Source organism: Erithacus rubecula, assembly GCF_903797595.1.
Source record: "Erithacus rubecula genome assembly, chromosome: 20".
NCBI lineage: Eukaryota > Metazoa > Chordata > Aves > Passeriformes > Muscicapidae > Erithacus > Erithacus rubecula.
This window is the reverse complement of record NC_136672.1, coordinates 11,386,202-11,411,817: the sequence shown is the minus strand read 5'-3', so window position 1 is coordinate 11,411,817 and position 25,616 is coordinate 11,386,202. Positions and strand designations below refer to the sequence as shown.

Sequence of the window (25,616 nt, the reverse complement as noted above, 5' to 3'; positions counted from 1 at the left end):
CCTGCCCCCTGCCCACTGCCCACTGCCCACACCCTACAGCACACTGCCCCACTGCCCCCTGCCCTCTGCCCCACTGCCCCACCGCCCACACATCACAGCCCACAGCCCTCGAGCTGCAGGGAGCATGGGGATGTCACGTTTGGTCACTGACCAGACTGACACCCAGCACAAGGACACCGCTGCCAGGACACCAGGACCTACCTCAGGGTCCATGTTGGTGAGCAGCAGCTGCAGGGTTCTGTGGACGAGCGTGCAGAGCCCGTCCAACACGATTCTGTCGATGTAAGCCACGTAGTCCCGCCAGATGCGCAAGGACAAGCCAGCCTTAAACAGCTCTGCGTTCTCCTGCCAGCGGGGAGCCAGCATTGCTCGCCAGTGAGCACCCAGCAAAGGCTCCTGGCACTGCCTCGGGTCCCCCCTCGTGCCCTGGGAGCCTCCAGGGCAGCAGGGCCGGCTCTCACCTTCACCATGGCCTGGATCTTCTCGCCCGTGCTCTCGATCAGGGCGCGGCGCTGAGCCAAGGCGGTTTCCTTCCCATCCAGGTCCAGGAGCGCGGTTTCCTTGCTGTCCTTTCTTCCGAACAAGGGAGTGGCTGAGCAGTTCTGCAGGGAGGAGAGGAGGGGGTGCTCTGCTGAGCCAGGGCAAGGACGACCCCAGCCAGGTGTGTCCCAGAAAGCTGCCCTGCAGTGCCAGCAAACATTACCTCCATCAGCTGGCTGATGCTCTGCAGGTTCAGCTTCGCCCCCTGCACCCGTTTCTGCAGGTCGTGCATGCTCTCCCTCATCTCCTGGATGTATTCCATGACACCTGGGAGGGAAAGAGGCACACGAGCATGTTATGAAGACACTCCCAGGGCAGTGGGACGTCGGCTGGTGCTGGGGACCAAAATGCACAGGGAGGATCCCCAGTCGTGGATGGCCAAGCTGGGGGTTTGTACCTTCATGGCTCCAGAACAGAGTCTTCTCACCAGTGGCCAGACGGACGTCCAGGGCCTCCAGCTCCTCTGCCAGCAGTGGCTTCTCCACTGGCATCAGCTGCTGCTTCACCTGAGCCAAGACATCCTCAGTGGGCACCGAGGAACAGGGTCCCCACCCCACCAGCCGTGGTGGGGCAGGAGGAGGGTGGCAGCAGCCACAGCTTGGCTTAGCCAAGGATGGGCAGGGAGCTGAGCTGCCAGGGATGTGCCTGTGGTACCCAAACCCCCCAGTCCCCCTCATGCTGAAGAAGCAGCTGGGCTGTCTCCCCTCAGAACCTGCCTCGTTGTACCAGCCCACGATGAGCGCCAGGTTGTCCCCTATCTTCTGGAAAGTCTCGTTCTGGGAATAGAGGCTCTCAGCATTGCTTGGGATGTCTGGCTGCTGCTGGATGTGCAGGTACTTGACCTCCCTCAGGACAGCAGAGAGCTGTGGGGCAACAGGGCCAGAGGGGCTGTCAGTAGCCCCCACCCAGCTCAGGGACCCTCAGGGACCCCCAGGGAGGGGAGCAGGTGCTGCCTGTGCCAGCACCAACCTGTCTGCTGAAGTTCACGTGCAGGAACCCAGAGTCAGGGTCCCTCTGCAGCAGGGGCTGCTCCAGGCTGAAGTGGCAATCCTGCCCAGGTCCACTTGCCCACTCCTCATAGATGCCCTTGCTGTAGCTCTGCAGCATCCCCATCATTTCCTCGTACTTCTCGGACACGGCCTGGGCCTCAGCACCCCCCATGGCACTGTCAGAGCCACAGCAGAGCTGCAGCAGGGCAGGGGACCCCCTCCAGGCTGGACCCCACCCCGCTGCTGCCCTTGTCCCCGGGGGATGGCAGGGGACTGCACCTACGGGTGGTCCATGGCCAGCAAGTCCTTGCGTGGCCCCTCCAGCCGCTGCTGCAGCTCCAGAGCCCACTTCAGCTTCCCGGCCACCTGGGGCAGGTTCTTGTGGATGGCTGGGGCCCCCCCGTGGGGCGGTGGGGACACCATCCTGGTGTCGTACAGCGCCTTCACGCTGTCCAGCTCTGCCTCAAACATCCCCAGCAGGGCCATGTAGCAGGGGGAAGCCTCAGCCTTGACCAGGGGCCGCTCCAGCACGGAGCCAAACATGTGCACCAGCTGCAGGAGAGAGGCAGGCGCTGGTTCCTGCAGCCTGGAGCAGCCCCAGGGCGGGTGAGACCCCCAGTTCCCGTGGGGGCTGTGCCAGGCTGAGCTGGGCACAGGTACCTGCACAGCCGCTGTCAGGCGGTTACAGTCATCGAAGCCTTGGCAGAAGATGGCAGCCAGCTGCTTGTTTGCATCCTCAACCTTCCTCTGGAACTCTTCAAAGTCTGTATTCCATTGCTGACATTGAGAGCAAAGGGGTTTAAGTGGCACAGCCCCTGTGCCTCCTTCCCAAATCCTTCAGGAAGGATTTGCTGAACTCAGAGGGTTCCCTTGACCTGCTCCAGAGCCAGCCCTGTCCCATGTGTCACTCTGCAGCACATTCTCACAAGAGATACTTTTCACTTAGCCAATGTTAACACCTCCATCCCAGCATCCATTACATTCCGCTCCATCACCTGCTCACCTCTTCATCGGGATCCAAGGGATCGTATTTGCATTCACCAAAAGCCTTGGTGGCCTCACAGATCTCCTCAGAGATCCGCAGCACCCAGCTCCCCAGGAAGTTTCCTCGCACCCCTCCCATCACCGTCTTCTCCAGCTTCAGGAAGTCGATGGCTGCCTGGAACAGCTCCTGGCAAACACGAGCCCCCTGTCCCTGGTGTGCCCTGTCCCAGCAGCACCAGCACAGGGCTGAGTCCTGCCAGCTCCCCACAGGGCCAGGGGGTGCCCACAGTGCTGGGAATGGTGCCACTGAACCCCAGTGGTGCCACTGAACCCCCAGTGCTGTCCCACTGTGCCTGCAGCCCCAGCCCAGCTCACCCTGTGCCACTCCCACCCCAGGATGCCCAGGGCAGGGATGGGCTGGCACTGTGCCCTGAAATGCTGGGCTGTCACCTTGATGTCCTTAAGCCTGTGCAAGAAGGCGGCCATCCTCCCAAAGAGTTGAGTGGGAGGAAACTCCCAGAGCTCTGGCTGCTCCTGGGAGGAGAGAGGGGCTGTCAGGCTGCTGCAGGTGGGCAGGGGGCAGATGTGCCTGCACCACCCCTGCACCCACCGGGAAGAATGTGGGCATTAGGTCGGAGCAGTAAGTGCTGTAGGACTGGAAGAACTTCTCTGTGGTGGAGATGGCGAGTTTGAGTCCCAACAGGGTCTCCTGGGGCTCCCCTTGCAGTCCCTTCAGCATGTCCTCTGGGTTCAGGAATTTATAGGTCTGGGACAGACAGAGGCCATTGTCAGACAGACTGGAGGCTCCTCCTGCCCCCTTCACCCCACACATTGCAGCCCACACCAGCCCCAGCCCCTCCCAGCCCTGTGTGGGGCTCTGCTGTTCCCTTGTCCAGGGTGTCTCTGCATCTCCACATCTGCCCCAGAGAGGCAGCTGGAGGGACAGGTGGGTCAGTGCTGGCCCTGGGGCTGTACCAGGCTGATGAAGAAGTTGCAGATCTCCTGCAGGATGCGGGCTATGTGGGCAGGTGAGTGGTAGTGCACGCAGTGGGTGCGGAGCAGGCAGACAGTGCAGAGCACCTTGGGCACGAAGGGCCGCAGCTGTGGGAGCAGAGCCTGGTCAGGGGCTGCAGCAGAGCCAGGGGATGTGGCCCCCGAGGCCTCTGGGGCTCCAGGCTGTGCCAGGTTGTTTGCCATGTGCACTCACCTGGGAGTACTCTGCTTGCTCCATGTCCTCCAGCAGCACCTGCAGCGGCTGCAGGTGGAGGCTGACATCATTGGCCTCCTCCAGACCTAGGGCAGGGACAGGGGCTGTGCTGGGGCAGGGACACCTGGCAGGAGGCAGCCAGCAGCACGGCAGGGAGCTCACCCCCAGTGACAGCACTCAGCATGTTCTGCAGGGAGGGCCAGTAGCAGCTGTCAGCCTTCTCCAGAGCTTTGGCCAGCACGGACACCTGGGGCGAGCGCAGCTGGGGGGAGAGGGGCCAGGGTCACGGGGGGCTCAGCACGGGCCCTGTGCCCACCGTGGGCAGGGCTGTACCTGCTGGGTGATGCACTCCAAGCTGGTCATCCTGGTCTGCCAGAAATCAAACTCCACCCTGGGCAGGGGGTGCAGCCCCTCCCGCAGCTGCTGCGCCGGGTCCTGGCTGAAGATCTCTTCCACCTGCTGGAACCACTCGATGACAACAGTCTCGATGGAGTGCAGCACTGCCCCGTCTATGGGCTCCACCAGGCTGGAAGGCAGATGGGTTATGGCCCCTGGGAGCCCTGAATTGCCCCAGGAGGACCCCAGACAGCCCTAGGGAGCCCATCACACCTGCACCTCTGCCGGTGCCTGGCATGAGCCCCTCAAACACTGTCTGCTGCAGGGCTGGGCTGTGCCCTGGGCTGTGCAGGCACTGAGCCAGTGTCCTGTTCCTCCCTGAGTGATTTATGCTGTCCTGGGCCCCCGCCAGGCTTGTCTGGCACCAAGCAGTGCCAGCAGCACCCACCTGTCCGTGGTGGCATCTGGATCATCCCAGCTGACCAGGTGCTCGGGCAGAGGCAGCAGTGGCTTTCCCTGGATCTTCCCACTCATCACAAACAGCTTGTTCTGCAGCTGGCGAGTCTGTCTCACAACATCCTCCACCACAATCCTGGGCCAGCCCGACCCCTCCTCCTGGCTCAGGAGCAGAGGGGACACGACCTGCGAGACAGGGCTGGGCCAGTGGGGCAGTGGCACAGGGCAGGGGCACCCCGGTGTCCCCACTGTTGCCCACAGCCTCAGTGCAATCATGGCTCTGCTACCACAGATGGCTTTTGCTGGTATTTATCTCATCAGTGTGACCTAAAGGCCTCTTGCTCTGCGTTTCCAGCTCTCATGGCTTGGGAAGTGTAGGAAGTGGCACAGTGAATGCATCTAGAGGAGTCAGGGGTTGGCACACGAGCAAAATCCCCCAGCAATGAGGGGGAGTAGTGGGGGCTCCTGGAGTTGACGCAGCTTTTGGCTGCAGGAATATTTATGGGAAATTTGAAAGAAGTCCACTTAGACATTTTGCAGCTGCAGAGTAGACGTAAGTGGGCATTATTATCAGTTTCTAAAATTGCAGAGGGGAAGTGATCCAGCTGGGGGCAGAAGAAAACCTTCACCCAGCTCTTGGCCTTGTGGGGCTTGTTCTACATAGGATGGGAGCCACTGCAAGGTCAGAGTGAGGGCCTCGGACAAGGTCTCTACTGTGAATTTTAGTTTATTTTGGAACCCACCTGGAAATTTGGCTAGAGCAGCCCAGAGCAGGGGTGGCAGTGCAGCAGTGCACCCAGGGAGCTGAGCTCACCCTGCCCACCCCAACCCACCTCCATCAGCACAGCAATGAGCTGCTCCACGGGCGAGGGGCCCATGTCTCCCACCAGCAGAGCGCTGCGGCAGTTCTCGCTGGGGATGCTGTCCTCCTTCTTCTTCACACAGTAGATTCCCTTGCCCTTTATGGCAGGTGGGAAGCAGGTAGTGGGCAGGATCTGCCCGGCAGGGTTCACCACCAGCACCAGCTCCTGCATTTCTGGCGTCTTGAAGAACTTGTCCAGCATAGTTGAAGTCTCCTCGCTGGCCGCAAACTTGGCCCACTTGTCCTGCCGGACGCGCAGCAGCCCCGTGGCCAAACCCTCCAGGAGCTCCAGCCTCTCATCCTGTGGGGCTGCCATGGTGCCAGCACCTGGGGGGCCAGTGGACAAAACCCCGCTCAGCCAGGGCTGTGCAGACCCCCACCCTGACCTCCTGCCACTGCCCATCCCACCCCTGCACTGCCCTCGGCCTCCCCTCTGCACACACAGTCTCAGGGGAAGCTGCCACTCCCATCCTGCCTGTGCCACTGGCCCCGAGCCTACCCATCCCTGCCAGTCCCATAACCCCGGCCCTATGGCCCCTGACCCCATCCCTGCCTGGCCCTATGGCCCCTGACCCCATCCCCGCCTGGCCCTATGGCCCCTGACCCCATCCCTGCCTGGCCCTATGGCCCCTGACCCCATCCCTGCCTGGCCCTATGGCCCCTGACCCCCTCCCCCCTGGCCCTATGGCCCCTGACCCCATCCCTGCCTGGCCCTATGGCCCCTGACCCCATCCCCGCCTGGCCCTATGGCCCCTGACCCCATCCCTGCCTGGCCCTATGGCCCCTGACCCGTCCATCCCTGCCTGGCCCTATGGCCCCTGACCCCATCCCCGCCTGGCCCTATGGCCCCTGACCCCATCCCCGCCTGGCCCTATGGCCCCTGACCCCATCCCCGCCTGGCCCTATGGCCCCTGACCCCATCCCTGCCTGGCCCTATGGCCCCTGACCCATCCCCGCCTGGCCCTATGGCCCCTGACCCATCCCCGCCTGGCCCTATGGCCCCTGACCCCATCCCCGCCTGGCCCTATGGCCCCTGACCCCACCCCCGCCTGGCCCTATGGCCCCTGACCCCATCCCTGCCTGGCCCTATGGCCCCTGACCCCATCCCCGCCTGGCCCTATGGCCCTGACCCCATCCCTGCCTGGCCCTATGGCCCCTGACCCGTCCATCCCTGCCTGGCCCTATGGCCCCTGACCCATCCATCCCTTCCTGGCCCTATGGCCCCTGACCCCATCCCTGCCAGGCCCTATGGCTGCCCTGGCTCACCCCAGTCTTACCTGGCTCTCTGGCTTTCCTGTCGCACTCCTCAAGCCTCCAGCAGCCTCCACCCAACTGACAGTGCCACAGTTGAACTGACAGTCTGTGCCCCAACCGACCCTGCACCAGCCCAACTGGCACCAGCACCAGCCCCGCTGCAGGGCTGCCCTCCCCCTCCACTCCCCACGCTGCCCCCAGCCCTCAGCCAGGGCTGTTTGCCCACCCAAAGGCACAGGACGGGCAGGGGCTGCAGCAGGGGCTGCTCTGGCAGATGCCATGGCACAAGTGTGTAACCCAGCCCCATGGCACCAAGGCAGCTGCACAGGCTGGGCGCTCCCCGCTTGCCCCAGCCCAGACTGGCTCTGATCCCATTCCCACCAGGCACCAGCTGGGTACAAACCCCCCAGTCCCACTGCAGAACACGGCTCCCAAGGGCTCCCCACACCCCATTTTCCCAGTACAGCAGGTAACCCCGGCCCTGCCAGCCCAGCTTGGTGCCCAGGATGCAGGACCAAGAGTTGTCCCAGCCTGGAACAGGACCCTGTGCTCTGCAGTGAGGCACTGTTCTGGTGGCCAGGGGCAGCTGGGGAAGGCACAGGGCTCACAAACACCCCCAGCACTGCAAGAGCTCTTGCTGGGAGGAGCAGGAGCCCAGTCCAAGGCTGGGCACAGGGTGAGGGCTGTCAGTGGCAGGGCAGTCCTGCCCACCCCAAGCTACACAGAGCGCAGGAAGCCAAGAGAAGCGTGGTGCAAGTATTTATTTGTTGCTGATCTTCAGCACTAGTTTACAAGGCAATGGCAAATTAAAAAAAAAAAAAAAGAGGTTAGAATAAAAAATCCTGCCCCCCCCACCCCACTCCTGTGAGGCCTCTGCACTGAACCGCCCACATACAAAATAATCTACAAGGAGAAAACTATACAGGAGTATTTACACCTCTGATAAATAGACTAATACTGATCCAGGCGCCTCCAGACCGTGTGTGGGGATGGGGACAGGACAAGACACAGGCGATTGTGAGGCAGAGAGCTGGGGGCCACAGCCCCCACCCAGCCAGATCCCCACCCTGAGGGCAGGCTCCAGCTCTGGGCACGTCCCACCATGGCACCAACCACCCTGGCACAGGGGCTGTGACACAGGGATGTGCTGGGGCAATGGCACCAGCGCTGCCACATCCAAACCGCAGCTCCCACGGCTGGGTGACAGCACATCTCTGCCCTGTGTGGCACCACTGCTCATCAGCAGCCCCTGCCCCTCGTTCCTCCTGTCTGTGGGGACCACTCCAGGGCAGGGGGTGGCTGGGAGGGTCCAAGGCAGCAGCGTGGGGATGCCAGGACAGACCCAGGCCCGCTACAACGAGGGCCAGGGGCTGCATCTCTGCAGGGCCCCCCTGGGGCTGACACCCTGTACCCCAGCACCTGTGACAGCCCAAAACCACCGCTGCTCACCCACAGCTGCTCACCCACAGCTGCTCCCCGACACAACAGTGTCTGAACATGGCAGTGCCTGAACAGCAGCTGGGGGGACCCAGAGCCAGGGGCTGCAGGATTCCTGGGGTCAGAGGCAGGGAGGGAGCCCGTGGTGCTGAGGCCAGGGCTCAGGGCTGCACAGGGTGCTGTGCCCAGCTCGAGCCCGTGAAGACGCTGTCCAGCGATGAGGCAGTGATGGGGCAGAGCCACGGAGATGCCCCTTCCCTCCCCCCAGTAAAGAAATGGCTAAGCTGAAGCTGGGCCCTGGGCCATGAGGGCCAGCCTGCAGCGTGGCCCCTGTGCCATGCCCCCAGGACAGGGGACACCTGGGCTGCTACAGGGCCAGTCTGGCTGCTAGTGCCTCTTGGTGGAGGAGACCTTCTTCTTCCTGGCAGCCAGCATCTCGTAGAAGGGGTCCCGGCTGATGGCTGCCCTGGCAGGGGAACAAGGGCTGGTCAGGGATGTGTGAGAGCTGCCCGGCCTGGCCTTGGGCAGGTCCCTTCATAAACCTGGGCAAGTTCTCTTCCCCCATCCCTGCAGGATGCCCTGGGGACCGTCCCCTCCGAGGACAGCAGGCAGGTCCCTGCTGTGCCCCTGCCCAGCACCGTTCCCCACGTGCTCCTCTCCTCCAACACTCACTTGATGCACTTGATCCACTCCTCCTTCTCCTCGGGCGTGGGCGCAGAGATGCGATACACGGTGTGGTTCCCCTCCACCACACGCCCGTCTGCCTCTGTCTTGCAGGCCTTGATCACCTGGTCCTTGTTGTCAGGGATGTAGAGCTCAAAGCAGTTCTGGGAGGGAGAGAATGCTCAGAGGCCACCCCCACTTCCAAAGGAGAGCCCAGACTGGGAGGGGAAAAGCAGAGCCACACACCCCTGGCACAGCCACCCCAGCATGGCAGAGAGGGACAGACACACTGTGACTGTCACCCCCTGGCCCTGCATGTGCCCCCATCTGCACCCAGCGGCTCTGATGGTGCAGGCAGTGACTGCTCTGGGGCCCCCTGCCTCTCCTGGGGACACCTCAGGGTACTGCAACACCTCCCAGCCTTTCCTGCCCAAGCCAAAGCTGCCCCAAACCCCAGAGCACATGGCCACAGCACTCACGGGCTTCTTTGAGTCCTCCACCTCACGGATGCTCAGGTTCTCCAGGGGGATGATGCCACGGGGCTCCTTATCCTGGTGTGGAAAGCAGAGGTTTAGCCGAGGGGTGGGCACCCCCAGCACAGCCCGGCCCCTTCCCTGCACAGACTCACCGTTGTGTACTCGAAGTAGTAGAGGCAGTTGTCAGTCAGGATGAACCAGCGGCGCTTCCACGTCTTCACCCTGCCTCCTGGGAGCAGAGAGGGCAGTCGGGCAGGGCCCCTGGCACGGGGGGCACACAGCACACAGAGCCAAGCAGAGCCAGGCAGGGCAGCAGCAGGCAGCACACCCGCCCCAGCCCAGCGGGAAGCACACGATGGGGATGGAGGCGAGGCAGGACTGCCCTCACAGCTCCCACCCCGCACAGGCCAGCAGCTCCCGGCAGCACACGGCACCGTGTGCCCACACTGGCAGGGCAGCACCGTGGCCCAGCCCCACGGCTGCCAGCACAGCACCAGCTGGGCCCCGGCACAGGCCCTGCTCCCCCCGGCCCAGCTCCCCTCCGCAGCAGCCATTGCAGCAGCGCTGAATGCAGGATGCAGGATGAGCGCCCACCCTCGCAGGCTGGATCCGGCACGGACACGAGGAGCCACAGTGCACACTGGGGGTCCTGCTCACCTCCTTCCCCGCTGCCCTGTGCCAGCTGGCAGCCTACCCCTGTCCCCGCCCCAGAGCAGGTCTGAGGGCCAGCACCAAGGCTCCTTGACACCTTGGGGTGCAGGCACTCAAACAGGGCTGGTGCCTCACAAGCACTGCTGTGAGCCCTCAGCACAGCACAGGGCACCACGCAGACGGATCCTTCCTGCTCCCGTCCAGCTCCAGCCACTTGGCACATCCTAACCACCCCTGCACAGGCTGGGGCCCCTCCTGAGGAGACCCCAAACCTGTGCCCATCCCCTGTGTCACCAGAGGCAAAGGCCCATCGGCCAGGCTGAGCTGTGTGCAGACACGGGGTGCACAGCTGGGCGGGAGCCAAGGCCACCGTGGCCCCGTCCTCCCCTGGGGTGGCAGAGGAGGCCACGGGCCTTGGGGAGCATGTGGCATTGGCAGGGCCGGCACCCCAGGGCCCTGCCTGGAGGTGGAGGGGGGCTGTCCTGCAGCAGGCGAGGTCCCCGGGCGTGTGGGGTTAGCAGCAACAGCAGCAGCAATGAGACTCATCACCAGCAATTAAAAACGCAAAGGAAACGAAGCCCCAGCAGTGTGAGCAGAGCAGGGAAGAGGGGTACGTACCTCCTGGAGTTGGGGGCAAGGAAAGGAAGAGCCAAAATCATGGAAACATATAAATGAGGGAGAAAAGAAAATTAAAAAAAAAAAAAAAAAAAAAAAAGAAAAAAAAAAAAAAAAAAGAGGAACCCCAAAGCCCCCCCTTGCCCTGCGGGTCAGTGGGGCCGGGCTGCAGCAGGGAAGCTGTGAGGGGCTGGGCCAGCGGTGGGGCCGTGGGGGCTTCACTGCCCTGGCTCACTGTGGCTCGGTGGGATGGGGCTGCTGGGGACAGGGCTGGACTCTCCACCCCGTGGCTGACTGGCAGGCTCCTTCCCTGCCCCCCAGGACAGGGGTCCATGGGCACTCTGCTGCCTCTCCACCACTCCAGCGGTGGTGCCAACCTGAATCTGGGTGCACAGGGCCAGGCCAGTCAGTGATGGGAGAGCCTGGGACTGTCCTGTGCCCCCTCCCAGGGCAGGCAGCTCCTGCTCTCCCCTCCCAAGGGGCTGGCCATGTACCAGGAGCTCTGACCCAGCCAGAACCCTGGGGAACACCCACCGGGCCTGATGCTGCCAACACCCACTCCCCTCGCTAGACCCGGGCAGAGGGTCCCCGAGGTGCCAGGGAGAGAAGCCACAGGAGCCAGGGCGCGGGGGCTCGGCGGGAGCCGGCGCTGCAGCGGGGAGGCCATGCACTGCCTGCACGTGGAGCTGGGATGCAGAGGTGTAATGCTGTGGGAGGGTGAGGCAGGGCTGGTCTGTGCATGGAGGGGGGTGCACGCAGCCTGGGCAGCTCCCGGGGCCTGCTCCGACACATCCTGCTGGGACTCGGTTCCTCAGGGCCTCAGGTCTCTGTGCTCTGACACCAGAGCTGGTACCAGCTCTGCACCCAAGGCCTTGCCCAGCCTAGAGGCAGAATCCCCCAGGACACCCACCCAGCCGCTCCTCGGGGCCTCATCAGCTCCGAGCCTGCTCCTCCTGCCAGCCGAGGGAAGATGCAGGGCTGGATGTACAGAGCCTTCCCCATGAAGGCCGTGCCTGTCTCTGCAGCCCCCTCGGGCTCTGAAGAGCCAGGCCAGCAGGAGAGCTGTGAGAAGCCCAGAGGCACTGCAGCCTGGTGACAGCCTGCCCTCCCCTGCTGGCACTCACCGAGCTTCAGCAGCCAGCCCTCGCGGTCAGGGTTGAAGAAGGTGTGGGTGAGGTCGTTGCCGTCATCCTCGGGGATTTTGAAGGGCTCGTTCTTGATGCTCTCGTACAGGTTCTGGTACAAGATGGAATCAGCTCTGCTTTGCCCTGGAGCCCTGTGGTGGGCTCTGCTCTGGGCCAGCACTGCAGCCTGGCCCCGGCCCTCACCTGCAGCAGCTCCTCAGGCAGGTCCCCCCCGTCGTTGATGCCGCGGTTCATGGCGATGAACCGCTCTGCCGTGGGCTTGTCCTTCACGTTGGGGTTGTGCAGGCTGGTGTTCAGCATGATGATGGCGAAGGACAGCACGTAGCAGGTGTCTGCAGGGGCAGAGGGGACAGTCAGCTGCGGGGCAGGGTGCCAGGGAGAGGGTGTGGGCCCGGCGCTCACCTGTGGACTGGAAGACGCCAGGGTTGCACTGGCAGTAGCGCTGGGCAAAGGCCTCCATCATGCGGTCGATCTTCTGTGCCTCCCCCGGCAGCCTGAAGCTCCACAGGAACTGCCTGTGGACAGGAGCTGTGCTGCTGAGCTGGGGCTGCACATCCCCACCACCCCACAGCCCTGCTCAGCTCCCAGCCCGCACTCACCGCAGCGCCTGCACCAGGTTGAGGTCGGTGAATTCGTGCAGCTCCACAAAGGCATGCAGGACTTGGATGTTGAACTCATCCCTGTGGGAACAGAGCCAGAGCACGAGGGATGCATGATCAGCAATCCTGTGACTGCTGAGAGGCTCCACTGTCCCTGCCCTTCTCCAGACTCTACTCATTCATGGGGGAAAGCTGCAGCCACCCCCTGCATGGTCCGCACAAATCAGGCACTTGCAAGGGCCAGCCATGAACTGAACACCCCCAGCACCCCAGGTACCCCCGGCCAGCTGCCCTGTGAGCTCAGAGCTGCGTGTCCCAGGTGGCAGGAGCCCAGAAGAGCCCAGAAGAGCTCAGGAAAGCGCACCTCTCGCCCAGGTAGTCGCCGATGGCTGTTTTGTTGAGACCCTCTCCCTTGTACAGGAACTGAGCGATGTCCTCGCACGTGTTCTTCAGCAGGTCGTTCTCGATCAGGAACTGGATGCCCTGCAGAGGTAAAAGTGAGACATCTGGGGGTCTGTGGCTGCCCCTGTCCTGGCTGCTGGCTCTGCCCAGCCCCAGGAACCTGGACTGGGAGGTGGGAGAGCCATGCACACCCCCAGAGGCAGGTAACCAGCCCTGCTCCCCATCCCACAGTACCTTCTTGGGATCCATGTTGAACTTCTTCCTGCCCATGGCCACCTGCTTGTTCCTCTGCATGTTTTTCCTGCAAGGCATGAAGCAGCTCTGAGCACCTAGCAGGACCCCCCTGCCTCTGTCCAGCTCCTGGGGCAGTGCACTGTGGGGAGGGTCAGCCTGGACCAAGGGGACCCAGGCCCCCATGCCAGACCCCTGCAGGGCAAAGCCAACACACTGCTCTGTGTGTGCTCTATACCATGGGGCTGCTCTTGGCCTGCCAGGCCCTGAACACAGGCCTTGGGGTCACCCTGAGCAGAGGGGGGTGCAGGCACAGCACCTGTCAGGTCACCCAGACACAGGCAGGCTGTGGCTCTGGGGAGAGCAGTGGGGCAGGCAGAAGGGGACAGTCTTCATGCCCTAGCAGGGAACTGGGAATGATGCTGGGAGTCTGCTCCCACCAGCTGCAGGGACCCCCCTAATCCTGGCTGGTACTGACTGCACCAGCTCAGAATAACAAAGCCTGCCAGTGGCTGTGGCCAGACAGAGGGGCTGGGGCTTAGAAAAACAGAGCTGGGAGTAGCAGATCAGCCTGGGATCCCTCTCCCAGGAGCTCAGAGGGCCTGGGAAAGCTGCTCACAGCAGCACTCGTGGGCCAGGGCTCAGCCCCAGGGCTCCTGCTGCTGGGAACTCACTTCTCCTCCGTGGAGCCGAGGTTCTCGATCTCATTCGTCACTTCTGCTATCTCATCCTTCAGGCGCTGTGGGATGAGACAGGGGCACTGAGACCAGGAGGTGCCTCCCCCACAGACCCTCCAGCCCCACTCCCTCGAGAGGCCCCGCAGCCCCCCCTCCTCCCCAGGCACTGCCCAGGGGCTGAACGAGCTCTAGGCACTGGCAGAGGCACTGGCTGCCCCCCGCTGCTAATCCCTGCAGCACTGCCACGCTCCCAGCATGCAGGAAGGAAGAGATTCAGAGGTTAACAAAATTACCCCTAATCCCTTCAGATCATGCCCAGCATATGGCAGTAATTAGCTTCTGCTGCCTTAATCAGAGACACGACTGACAGTGTCCCAGATAAGCCACGACCTCACAGGCACTCGCCAGGGCAATGGCCTGGCCCAGAGACATGGTCCCTGCCTGTGCCAGGCAGGGGCTGGCACACACTGGCACAACTGCACAGCCTGGAGCTCTGCAGGGTACAGCAAAAGGCATGGCTGCTCTGGCAGGGCAGGGACAGCTGGCTGTCACCTGGGATCACATCCCAGCTGGGACTCTGTCCCCAGAGCCCCTCGGAGGAAAAGCTGTGGGGCAGCAGCATGAGGGATCCTGGAGGGGGTCCAGGCCCTGCCAGTGACACAGGCAGGGACACTGTGCCCCGGCCCCAGGCCGCTGTCCCTGGCACAGGGTGTGTGTGGGCCCCTGGCACCGCACCTGTATGTCAGCCAGCAGCTCCTGCTTGCGGCGGCGGATGTTCTCCAGCTCCTGGCACTCCTCCGGGGTCAGGTCACTGGGCACTGAGCACAGACACCAACAGGTCAGCACGGGTGGTCCTGGCAGTCAGCCTGCCAGGCCCTGGCACCACCTCTGCTCCCAGGCAGCAGCTGAGGGCCCGGCTGGAGCAGGACGTGGAGGAGCTGGGCGGGCAAGCAGCGTCCCCAGCCCCACACTGGGGCCAAGTGGCACCAGCGGCATGAAAGGAATTTGAGGGCCAGGGCATCTGCTCCTTCAGACTGTGGAACCAACATGGTTCCCTGGATCACCTCCAGCACTGCCTCTGCCAGCCCTGGCCCCGCTGTCCCCACCAAGCCCCATTTCACTCTGCTCTACCCCAGCCGGGCTGGTGTGGGTGCTCATTCCATGGCTCTGCTGTGCCCTGCAGCAGGGCTTCCACACTGACTTGCAGCCCTGCAGCTTGTTCTGCCACAGCAGGCCAGTCCCAAACATAAACCAGCTCCTGGCCACCCCTGCAGCTCCCTCTATGGATTCATTATTCTGGGGCAGAGCCTGGAGCTGGTGCACCCTCCAGACAGACCTCACCTGCACGCCATGACATCTACACCTTCCTGTCACCCTGGGGAGCCAGATACCCCCTGTCCAACACCATCCCTGAGGCTCAAGCCCAGGGCCACCACATGGTCCCCTTGCTCCAGAAGCATTCTGAGTGCTCCTTGGCACATGACCTCCTTCCTTCACAGTGACAAGGTATCCCATTCCTGTTCCCTCCAGTCCCCAAGGGCACCTGCTCCTTCAAGAGTGCTCCCAGCCCTCTTACTATGCCCCACCTCTGCCAGTGGGGTCTGTGTGGTGCATGAAGGTCACCTGCAAGGACATCAAACACCATCCCTCCAGAGTTTCATCCCCAAGGGAGGCGGCAGCAGGATCTGCCAGCTCAGCTCTTGTGTCACCCCACCTCCCGCCCAGGGTGCTGGGAACAGGCGTCAGTAGGGCTGTCACACCCTCCCCTGCCCCAAGCACGACCCCCTGAGGTCTCGTGTGCCACCATGTACACAGCCACCACTGCCAGCAGCCCAGACTCACCAGAGTGTCCCCAGAGTGTCCCCAGCGCAGTCCCTGCCCCACGCCAGCACTCAGAGCCCCCTGTGCCTTTGGACCAGCACTGTCCTCAGCCACGCATCCATTCTGCCTTAGTGGAGCTCCCTGGGTGACGGTGACCCTGCACCCGAGTCCCTGAGCTCAGCGCTGCCCCAGCTCTGCTCGGGGCTCTCAGGAGCTGCCTCCTTCAGGAGCCCTTGCTGCCAGGGCTTGCGACACCGTCCCTCGCCCAGACACAACGCCAACGCTTCCCAATGCTCCCAGTGTCCCGAGTCAGGAAGCCTGAGCCAGACAAGCTGGCTCGTGGCACCAGGTTAAAAGTTACTTAGGGTACCAGAGCAGTGCCCAAGCACCCCCGCACCCTCCCGTGCCCCAACGCCATTCCCACGGCACCAGCCCCCAGTGCCAGCCCCCAGGGCGCCCAGCAAGCCCAGGCTGGCACAGGACGGGAGAGCTGCGTCAGAGCTGCTCCTCAGAGACACAAACCCCAAATCCCTGGGCTGCTGCAGGACCCTCTTGTCCAGCTGCCAGAGCCCCGGCCTGACGCAGGGAGAGCCAGATGATGCCAGGGCCGGAGCTGGCCTCAGGCAAGCCCCCAGCTCTGGCTGTTGCTGCCCAGCTGGCAGAGGGCAGGGCTGCCAGCGGGGTCCGGGGCGCAGGGGACGCTGCAGGGTGGCAGGGCTGCAGCCGAGCCCCGCGAGGTCCCTCCCCGGTGCAGGCTGAGCACTCGTGACACAGCCCAGCCATGTCAGCAGCAGCCGGAGGAAGAGAAACCCCAGACGCAGGAGCTTTTCTGGTAAGGAAGGCGGCATTAACCCTTCCCTGGCTCTGCACAACAACCGCCCCGTGAGCCTGGCCAGCGCAGAGCAGTGCCCGAGGGGATGGCAGGCTGGAACAGACACTTCCTCTGCCCCAGCCTGGCACACGAGAGGGACCCTGCACACTGCAAGCCGGGGGTTCCCACAGCAGGAACCTGCCCGGGGCAGCAGGCGCCACCAAAGGGATTTATCCTCGTGCTGGGGATCACCGGCACCCCAGAGCAGCAGAGGCAGCGCTGCCCTCTGCACTCAAAGCAAAGCCCTGCAGCACAGGGCCCTGCTCGCCCCCTCACACCATATCCCTGTGCCTGCTGCACTATGGTGCCAGGCCCTGTCCTGGTTCACCATGTCCCTGTGCCCGCAGCACCATGGTGCCAGGCCCTGTCCTGGTTCACCATGTCCCTGTGCCCGCAGCACCATGGTGCCAGGCCCTGTCCTGGCTGTGCCCGCAGCACCATGGTGCCCTGTCTGGCCGTGCCCAGCTGCCGGGGCTGTTTGGCACCCGCGGTGCGGTGCCTGCGCGGTGACTCAGGGCCCCGGTGCCAATGAGCTCCGGGTGTCACCGCGGCCTCGCCAGGAGCGGGCAGCAGCACTGCCCAGTCGTGCCGCCGTGACCGGCTCGGTAAGTGCCGTGCTGCCGCCGGGAGCGGGGCCCGGCGCTGCTCCCCTCCTTGGGCGCCGTGTGCCGGCCCCCAGCCAGGCCGGCCCTGCCCTTCCTTCCTCGGGGCCTGCCAGGACACCCGGCCCCGCACACCTCGAGCTGCCCTCCCTTCCCCAGCCCCGCAGCTCCCCCGTCTCTGCCACACCTCTGCACTGCCGGCCGGGTCCTGTGCTGGCCCCGGGACCACCGTGCCCGCTCCCCTCCGCGGGCTGGGACCAGAACTGGAGTCAGGAGAAGGACCAGGAGCCATGCCAGCCCCCAGCATGCTGCTCCCCCTTGTTACAGGGTGTCTCTAGGGACCCCACTGCTCTGTGCAGGACCCTGCGTGACAAGCCCAGCGCTGCAGGGCCGTGCCTGCAGTGGGAGCAGCCCCAGCACGTCCCTGTCCCTGTCAGTTGCCTGGAGAGGCCGTACCAGCTTCGGCTGCCTTGACTCAGCTAAATCCTGCCCAGCAGCACGAGATGGAGACACAGCACCCAGAATGCCAGCTCCAGAGTACGGGGAGGGTGGGCTTCAGAAGCCTCGGGGTGTCCTTTGGCCCCCTGAGCAGCAGCCAGCCCACACCAGAGGGACAACAGCCCTGGGGTCAGGCAGAGCATGGGGTGACCCAGGTCCCTGCCTGCCGTGGGTGCGGCTACCCACTGTGCCCCTTGGTGGGGTCCCGTGGGGCCCCCAGAAACATCCTGCCTGTCTCCCCACACCACATCCTGTTTTCACCACGGCTGTGTGCACACCCTGGCTTGCGTCAGCCCCATCCTTCCCCACCGGCAGCTGAGGTGCATCAGGAGGAGGGTTTGGGGACAGGCCCTCCTAGGCTGCTGAACCCTGTGCTCAGGACACTCTTCTGCCCATCACCCCACTAACCTCGCTTCCCTGACCCAGAGCCCCCCAAGGAACCCCCTCCACCTCTCAGTGGCTCAAGGCTCCAACATTCCCACGCACGGACCCCCAGCCTCCAGCATGGCTGGGTAAGCACCAGCTCAGCCATATCTACAGACACTGTGCATGTGCAAGGAATACAGCCAGGCAAGCCCCTCAGCTGCTCCCATCACTGCTTAGGTGCCAGGCCTTGAGAGAAGCAGAGCCCACCAGTGCTCAGCCACAGCTGAGGAGGTCTCGCAGCCCCCCAGTCGGGCAGGAACGAGCAGGTCACAGCGGTGGCTGACCGTCAGCACACCCACAACATGGCAGGAGCCAGGCTTTCCTATACAGAATTCCCTTTGGAGAGTGCCACCCTCCCTTCTGTAGACACTTGTGATGAGGGCGACTGAGCGCCCACACATCCTCCAGGGCAGGATGTGCCACGGCCATGCCTGTGACCTCCCAGCCGCCACCAATGGCTCCCAAACCCCCCTGTCCCAGCACGGCACCAGCTCCAGCACAGGGCAATGCCAGTGAGGGGCCCAGTCTGTCTGTCTGTCCTGCGGGGGCTCGGTGCTTGCAGAGGCCCGAGCTGGGGAAGGCCGGCAGAGGAAGGAGGCAGTGAGACGGCGAGGACACTCCGTGCTGCTTTCAGGGGGCCATATGGAGCCAGAGCCATCTGGAGCCGGAGCCACGGGCACCGCCGTGCCTGCCGGGGGATGGGAGCCCCGCGGCACGGAGGGGAGGGGGCACGCCGTGCCTACCTGCCTTGGCAGCCACCGAGGGGCACAGGAATGCCTGGAAACTGGAGGCGCAGAGCTCGCTGACTGTCCCCATGCCGCGGGGTCCCACGCAGGATGCCAGCAGCTCCGGGAGGGCCAGGCAGGGCCGGGCAGAGGCCAGAGGCCAGGCAGGGGCGCGCGGCTGGGCAGTGCCCTCCCCGGCTGCAGGCAGGTAGCCGGCGCCTCGGGCAGCTCGGCGCTGCTGCGGAGCAGGGCGCAGGCAGGGCAGCCGAGCTCTGGCTGGAGCCGGCTCTGCCAGGGGAGCTCCAGCCGCAGGAGCCCACGCGCCAGCCACAGCCAATCCCCGCCGCACCGGCACACCAGCCCGTGCCACCGCCGGAGCCCCGGCGGCGCCTCAAAGCCACTTAGAGGACTAGGAGTTTGGGAAGTTCCCAGCAGCCCTCCGGCAGCCCCCCTGGCCCCGCGGGGGGCTGGCAGTGGGGTATTTTTAGAGTGGTTTTATCCCTCCGTATTAGAGCATTAAGCATCAGGAGCCGCGGTCGCGTAGCAACGAGCGCCGCATGGAGGAAGGTGCACCCGGAGAAGCGGCGGTGCGGGCTGGGGGTGCCTCCGCAGCCCCCACTCCTGGGGCACGGCGCCCGAGCCCAGCCCTGGCAGGCTCGGCCAGCCCTGTGTGCCCCGGCCGTGCCCCAGAAGCTCTGCCCACTCTGGTGTGTGGGGGGGTCCCGCAGCAGGAACTGGGGGGTCGTGCTCCGGGATCCCAGGCTGGGGGACAGCTGTGCAGCTGGGAAATACACAACCCTGCCACCCTCCAACCCCACAGGCACTGAGCAAAGCCAAACCGGACTGACAGCTCCTTTCCTCAAAGCAGGAGCGATCTCAAGCACAGGGCACGGCCATGAGTAACAAACCCCAGGGCCTGTCAGGGCAGGAGCAGCTCGACAGCTCCGCTCCCCGCCCCTGCACCCACTGGGATCGCTGAGCCAGGAGTAACTTGAGTGGGGCAGGCGGTGGGGAAGGGCACCCTGGCAGGCAGGAGCAGTTCCTGATCCTGGGAGCAGTGTGACTGCAGAGAGGAGAGAGGGGAGAAGGGCAGCTGACAGGGCTGCGAGGGCAGCCAGGCACTCTGCTGGTGTGACTGACCTTCTGCTTTCAACAGCACTTCCCCTTTCCCAGGGGCCAGAGCAGTGGTTGCCACATCACCAGCAGGCAAAAGGGCAGCAAAGGGAGACAGGGGCACAGGGGAGGCTGAGCTGGGCACGTGCTGTACAAGCGCCTGCCTGGGCCTGGACTGGCATCTGGAGAAACCCCTGTGTGACACAGGCACGTGGGTCTGTGACAGGGACGAGGCAGGGCCAGGTGGCATCTCCCACACAGAGTGACCTGGATGCCTGGCTCAGTCCTTGCAGCCTGTCCAGGCCAGGTGGAGTGTTCACAAACCATAGCTACAGCCCTGACATGACTGCAAGCGTCAGCAGCAGGGCTCCTTGTCCTCTGCTCCAAACACCTCACCAGAGGAACTGGCCAGCTGCCTCTGCCCGAGCCCCTGGCTCTGCTCTCCAAGCCTGGTGCTACCCCTGCACTCCCTCTTGCCTTTGACCTGCGAGTCCATCCCTGAGCTCCCCAAGTGGGCCCAGCAACTTGCCCCTTACCCAGGCTGACCCCACACTGTGCAAGGGAAGGGGCTGGGGCCTCAGCAGCTCCTCCCTCAGCAGTGTTCCCTGGTGCCCAGTTCCTGGTCCCCAGCGACATCCTGTGGGGTCCCAGGATGCTTCCCAAACAGCTAAACTGTGCCAAAGGGCTGCCAGCACCCACTGGCACAACAGGACTTTGCAGGCTGGTGGTGAGGAGGGCAGGAACCATCTGGGCAAGAAGCCCCTTAGCCCACTCTGCTCTGGGAATCCCCACACCTTGCACAGCCCACCGTGCCATCATACACCCATCCTGCCCCAGACAGCATAGCCCCCCAGGCACAAGCTGCTTTGCTGGAGGCTGCATCAACCCCGCTTAGAGAAATCCCTTAATCCCCAGGCCAGAGTGAGCAGTAATCCCTCGGGTGCAGCGGGATTACAGCACTGCCCAATCCCCCTCTCCCCGGGGCCAGGCCTGAGCAGTGATGGGGCCCAGCTCAGGACACGGTGCCAGGACAGGACCGTGCTCCCTCATCCTCTCACCGGAGCTGCAGCTCAGCAAGGCAGGAGCAGCCAGGACGGTTCCCCACCAGGACACCTCTTCCCCACGGTCCAGAGGCGTCTGAGCCACGCCACTGCTCGCGGTCAGTTCGGTCTGGGATGGGCTCTCACCGCCGCTCCCATGGGGGGATGCTGGGAAGGGGGTGGGAGTGCAGCCCCCCGCCCTGGTGGGAGCAGGGGGGGCACACATCTGTGCCGCCAGCTGCTGACCCCGGGATTTGCTCTCTGCTGAGGCAGACGGCTGGAGAGAGGCCGTGAGCCATGGGGCAGACACTGGCGTCAGCACAATCGCACCAGAGTCTTCCCGTTGGCTCCCACCATGCTGCGGCCTCAGCTCAATGTCCTTGGCTAAACCAACTCAGCTGAAGGGCTCGAGGGCAGCCGTGGGTTGTGCTGCCCCCGCACAGGAGCAGTGGTGGGCTGGAGGCGGCTGTGCACCCCCTGTGTCCCCTGCAGCGGGATGAGCGGGACATTTCCAATGCTGAGACACGGCCTGGGATGTCTTCCAGGTGATTCCGGGAACACAGGAGAGGCTGCTGGCAGGACCGCTGCCCACAGCGCTCTCCTGCTAACGGGCTGGATCTGACAACACCCGGGCCAGGCCGCAGCCGCCGGCACCTTCCTTATCTCACACAGCGAAGCCCTCGCAGCCAAGCACAGTCACTTCTGGGGCGGAACAGCAGCTCCTAATCGGCTGCACAGCTGGGCAGGAAACCGGCCCTGAACCAGCCCAGCCGGCAGTGGCACTTGGCTGGCACCGCTGCGCCCAGGAGGAACGGGCACCGGGGCCATGGCCTCGGATCTCACCCAGGCTCCAGGCCCCCCTCAGCAAAGTCCCTGCTCGAGGCAAAACCACCTGCACGGGAACCTGCCCGGGAGACACCGGGCACAGGCCCGGTCCCGGTCCTCAGTACCGGGAGGGAACGCTCTGCGGGCACGGAGCAGGAAGCGAGAGGAAAATGCACGGGCGTGAGAAGGGAGACCTTGCAACCCCCGAGCCCCGGACGGGGCGCAGGGCACAGCCGGGAGCTCCCGCACCGGGACGCTGTGACACTCGGCCCCAAAGAAGCGAACGGCGCTGAGCTCTGCGGGGCCGGGGCTCGGCAGGGCGGCGGGAGCACCTGAGCGAGGGCGAGCGGCGGCGGAAGGCGTGCGGGCAGCTCGCCCCGGAGCGCCCGCGGCTCGCCCGGCCCCGGGCACCAGGTGCCGGTTCCGCCCGGCGCTCCCTCCGCCGCCGCCCGCACGGTGCCGCGAAGGCCGCGGCCGCTCCGTCACCTGCGGGCACAGGTCCCGCCGCCGCCAAATCCGCGCCCGTCCCGGAGCCGCCGCCCCCGGTACTGCACCTGGGAGCGGCCCGGCCCAAACGCGCCCGCCCGGAAGAGCCGCCGCCGCCCACCGGGGACCCCGGACGCCTAGCCCGGCGCCTGGTCCCGGGCCCGGTGGGTGTCCCAGAGCCCCCCGCCCGCCCCCGGCCCGCACTGACCGCAGCCACCGCCCTCCTCCTCCTCCATCCCGCCGCCGCCGCTCCGGCCCCGCCCGCGTGACGAGCGCGCCGCCGCCGCCACGGCCGGCACCACGTGACCCGAGGGGCGGAGCCACGCGGGCCCCGCCCCTGCGCGAGCCGTGCCGGTGCCCCCTCCCCGGTCCCGGTGCCCTCTCCTCAATCTCGGTGCCCCCTCCCCGGTCCCGGTGCCCTCTCCTCAATCTCGGTGCCCCCTCCCCGGCCCTCTCTCATCTCGGTGCCCTCCCTCCCCTCTCCTCAATCTCGGTGTCCCCTCCCCGGTCCCGGTGCCCTCTCCTCAATCTCGGTGCCCCCTCCTCGGTCCCGGTGCCCTCTCCTCAATCTCGGTGCCCCCTCCTCAATCTCGGTGCCCCCTCCTCGGTCCCGGTGCCCTCTCCTCAATCTCGGTGCCCTCTCCTCAATCTCGGTGCCCCCTCCTCGGTCCCGGTGCCCTCTCCTCAATCTCGGTGCCCTCTCCTCAATCTCGGTGTCCCCTCCCCGGTCCCGGTGCCCTCTCCTCAATCTCGGTGTCCCCTCCCCGGTCCCGGTGCCCTCTCTTCAATCTCGGTGTCCCCTCCTCAGTCCCGGTGCCCTCTCCTCAATCTCGGTGTCCCCTCCCCAGTCCCTGTGTCCCTTCCCCGGCCCGGTCCCCCTCCCACGGCTCGCCCCTGGCGACCGCACGGATCACACGGGTGACAAAGACCGGGATTTATTCCGTTCCATCCTTCGATGCCCGAAGCCCCGGTGGCAGCGCTCCGGCCCCGCCGGATCCCCCCGGTGCCCCCCGCGCCAGCGCGGGGCCAGACCGGCGGGGGGGCGGGGGAGGCTTCCAGTGCAGCTGGGGCAGGGGATGAGGGGAAGGTGAGGGTCAGTAACGCGGGGAAGGGGAGGCACAGCAGCACGGAGCAACAGGGATGGGCCTGAGGCACTTGCCAGGAGCCCCCGCAGGTGAGGACTGCGGCAAGGAGGGCAAGAGGCACGGAGAAGCTGAGGAGCCTGGCCCAGGCGAGGCAGAGTGGGCAGGCTCCTCTGCAGCTGGAAAAGCAGCTCCCTGATGGAAAAGGCACAAGCCCAGGGCTGTGGCTGTATTCCTGCATTCCCTCCCCTCTGAGCGTGGGCCACCAACAGCTCGCAGGACAGTGCTGCCCTCGGTCCTTGACCTGGGGCTGCTCCCTGAGCAGCTGGGATGCAGATCTCAACCTGTGAAGCAAAGAGCAGTGTCTGTCAGCCCCCATCAGGCTGCCATCCCCTCTGCCCCGGCTCGCTGTGCCCCTGGTTCACTGACCTGAGAGCCGGTGGCCCAGGCTGGCCATCTTGGCAGGATGTGACATTAGCCAGAAGTTGCGCTTGTTCTGCAGTTTCTGGAACGGATTTGAGTCTCTCCTCCTCTCCTGCTTCATCTTCTTTATTTTCTTTACCTGTGCAGAAGTAGGAGAGTGCTCAGGTCAGAGTGCAGAGGCCCCAGCCTCCTCCCACCCACCCCAGCCCAGCACCCACCTTTCCTTTGTCAAACTCCTGGTCCCACTCATCAATGACAGTCGTGCTCTGGGCCCGCGCTGTGTCCCGAATGGCATCCTGGCTCACAGCCGAAATCCCACCTTGCCAGGTCAGGACTGCAGAGCAGCAAAGTCAGCAGCAGCACCAAGGCTGAGCCCCTTGCTCCAGCTCCCCACACTGTGCCACCCCAGCCAGAGCTGGGGGGTGTCTGCCCCCATCCAGGGCTTAGGGCAGAGTGGCTGCGTGGCCATATGTCCACCCAGGTGAGACAAGATTACCTTGTTTGCCATAAGCCCTGTCCAAGGAATTCTGGAGCAGCTTGTCCACCACGCTGGACCCCTGGTCCTCAGGGGCTGTGCCAGCCCAGCTGCTGGCCACAGGGCTCACAGCAGCCAGGGAGTGCCTCTCATCCCCAGTCTGGCTGTCATTGGGATGTGCTGCCACTGCAGAAACAGGCAGGGTGAGGATGAGCCAGGGAAGCAAGGGGAGCTACCGTGTCCCCCCCCTTCTCCAAAGCAATCTCATCCCAGGAAATACCATTTGGACAGACAAGGTCCTGATAGTTGAGAGTGTTTGGGCACACTCTCAGCCTGTCCTGGGGGTCAATCAAAGGGGCTTCCCCCACCTCCTCCTCCAGGGCACAGGCAAGGCCTGGGACAGGCCAAGAGGGCAGGACAACAGGCACTGCCAGGCAGCTGTGGGACCAGCAAGCACTGGAGATGGCACAGCAGTGCTCCAAGGGGGCTCTTGGGCACACAAGCTGCTGGCTTGGCCGTGCCAGGCAGCAGACAGGGCACGAGGTCACACCTGGGGTGCTGGGGATGGTGGCAGGGACAGTGCTGGGGCTCTCTGTCCTCCTGCGTTTGCGGTGCTTGTGCTCTCCAGCCTCCACGCTCTGCTGTGTCTCACAGGGCTCTGCCTCAGCTGTCCTGGAGCTGGGGAAGGCAGCAGGGTCAGCTCACTCCAGCCAGACCAGAGTGGGACAGCCTGAGCTCCCCAGCGAGCAGCAGGGCAGAGACACCTGCACTGTGCTCAGGGACAGGTGAACCCACCCACAGCAGGTGGGTGTTTCAGCTGGATGCCTGCTGAGTGCAGCCCACCTGCAGAAAGATGAGAAGCCCCCAGTGACAGCCCAGGGAGCCTGACCTCAGCCTCTCACATGCCCCTTGTCCCTCACCTGTCTGAGGACAGCATCCCAGAGCTGCACTCTTCTGTCTTCTGCAAAGGCCTGTCTTTGTTCCTATTCTTCTTTTTCTTTTTCTTCCTCCTGAGGGGGAAAGTTGGCTCCATGCCCAGGTCAATACTGGGCTCTGGCACATGTTGCTTGGGCCCACTCTTCATGTCCTGACAGTCTGGACCATGGCTGAGACCCCTGTCTGCCACCTCCTTCCCCATGACAGACATGAAGTCCCCTGGAGAAACAATTTTCTTCTTGGGGGGCCTGGAGTCTTTTTCAGTGAAGTCCTTCTGAGAGCTCTCCTTCTTGTGGGGCCTGGAGTCTTTGTCCTTGAAGCCCTCTGGAGAAACAATTCTCTCTTTCTTGGGAGGGCTGGAGACTCCATCCACGTCCTTCCCAGGCACAGCACAAGGGCTCCTGTCAGTGCTGCGATGTTTCCTCTTCCGACGCTTCTTCCTGAGGGACCCCTCCGGCTCCAGCTGGCCAGACCCCGTCTCCCTGCTGCCAGAAAGAAGGTGGTGTGAGGTGTGGGCAGTGGAACTGGGGTCAGCAGGGAGGCTGGCAGCTGAGCACAAAGCTGAAGGCACTTTTCAGGACTGGGAAGTTCAAGAGCAGCTGAAGAACAGAAGAGAGGGTGATCCCAAAGCCTGGAAACCCCTCTCTTCCTCCTTCCCCTGAGGGGCAGAAGCACGACACCCAACTGCTGCCATCTTGTCCACAAAACTGCAATCAGATGCTGCTCTGCTAGCACTCACAGGTCCCACAGCAGACCAGGAAAGAGTGGG

The 25,616-nt window shown here is 64.3% G+C and overlaps 3 protein-coding genes across 10 annotated transcripts in view; all 3 read right to left on the bottom strand.

Annotated features, from left to right (window-relative positions):
* The window catches only part of DNAH17 (dynein axonemal heavy chain 17), a 34,963-nt gene extending 28,246 nt beyond the window's left edge, over positions 1-6,717 (bottom strand). The window contains exons 1-17 of one of the 2 annotated variants that reach the window (XM_079323667.1): positions 6,652-6,717; positions 5,346-5,701; positions 4,505-4,698; positions 4,054-4,246; positions 3,883-3,982; positions 3,721-3,806; positions 3,489-3,614; positions 3,124-3,279; positions 2,964-3,047; positions 2,533-2,700; positions 2,190-2,306; positions 1,813-2,081; positions 1,510-1,705; positions 938-1,403; positions 704-807; positions 462-602; positions 202-345 (exon numbers count right to left, since the gene is read on the bottom strand). In XM_079323667.1, coding sequence (XP_079179793.1) covers positions 202-345; positions 462-602; positions 704-807; positions 938-1,403; positions 1,510-1,705; positions 1,813-2,081; positions 2,190-2,306; positions 2,533-2,700; positions 2,964-3,047; positions 3,124-3,279; positions 3,489-3,614; positions 3,721-3,806; positions 3,883-3,982; positions 4,054-4,246; positions 4,505-4,698; positions 5,346-5,690 — 2,889 coding nt within the window. In that variant the 5' untranslated portion in view covers positions 5,691-5,701; positions 6,652-6,717. The remainder of the gene's footprint in view (positions 1-201; positions 346-461; positions 603-703; positions 808-937; positions 1,404-1,509; positions 1,706-1,812; positions 2,082-2,189; positions 2,307-2,532; positions 2,701-2,963; positions 3,048-3,123; positions 3,280-3,488; positions 3,615-3,720; positions 3,807-3,882; positions 3,983-4,053; positions 4,247-4,504; positions 4,699-5,345; positions 5,702-6,651) is intronic. The other variant, XM_079323668.1, reaches the window with a different exon arrangement.
* Positions 6,718-7,374: 657 nt separating this feature from the next.
* Positions 7,375-25,616, bottom strand: part of CYTH1 (cytohesin 1) — a 40,602-nt gene continuing 22,360 nt past the window's right edge. The window contains exons 1-13 of one of the 4 annotated variants that reach the window (XR_013776518.1): positions 22,140-22,233; positions 14,260-14,342; positions 13,522-13,586; positions 12,851-12,917; positions 12,579-12,697; positions 12,215-12,295; positions 12,018-12,130; positions 11,799-11,947; positions 10,474-11,706; positions 9,357-9,433; positions 9,208-9,279; positions 8,738-8,892; positions 7,375-8,531 (exon numbers count right to left, since the gene is read on the bottom strand). Coding sequence is in view for 3 of the 4 variants with exons in the window: in XM_079323545.1 (XP_079179671.1) it covers positions 8,453-8,531; positions 8,738-8,892; positions 9,208-9,279; positions 9,357-9,433; positions 11,595-11,706; positions 11,799-11,947; positions 12,018-12,130; positions 12,215-12,295; positions 12,579-12,697; positions 12,851-12,917; positions 13,522-13,586; positions 14,260-14,342; positions 18,486-18,558 (1,245 nt within the window). In the remaining variant the exon portion in view is untranslated. Of the gene's footprint in view, positions 8,532-8,737; positions 8,893-9,207; positions 9,280-9,356; positions 9,436-10,473; positions 11,707-11,798; positions 11,948-12,017; positions 12,131-12,214; positions 12,296-12,578; positions 12,698-12,850; positions 12,918-13,521; positions 13,587-14,259; positions 14,344-18,485; positions 20,629-22,139; positions 22,234-25,616 lie in introns of those variants that run through there. The other 3 variants (XM_079323546.1, XM_079323545.1, XM_079323547.1) reach the window with 3 other exon arrangements.
* The window catches only part of USP36 (ubiquitin specific peptidase 36), a 40,486-nt gene continuing 37,720 nt past the window's right edge, over positions 22,851-25,616 (bottom strand). For 2 of the 4 annotated variants that reach the window (XM_079323543.1, XM_079323540.1), the window contains 6 exons: positions 24,832-25,332; positions 24,462-24,589; positions 23,933-24,097; positions 23,655-23,770; positions 23,443-23,575; positions 22,851-23,357 (listed from right to left, as the gene is read on the bottom strand). In XM_079323543.1, coding sequence (XP_079179669.1) covers positions 23,353-23,357; positions 23,443-23,575; positions 23,655-23,770; positions 23,933-24,097; positions 24,462-24,589; positions 24,832-25,332 — 1,048 coding nt within the window. In that variant the 3' untranslated portion in view covers positions 22,851-23,352. The remainder of the gene's footprint in view (positions 23,358-23,442; positions 23,576-23,654; positions 23,771-23,932; positions 24,098-24,461; positions 24,590-24,831; positions 25,333-25,616) is intronic. The other 2 variants (XM_079323542.1, XM_079323541.1) reach the window with 2 other exon arrangements.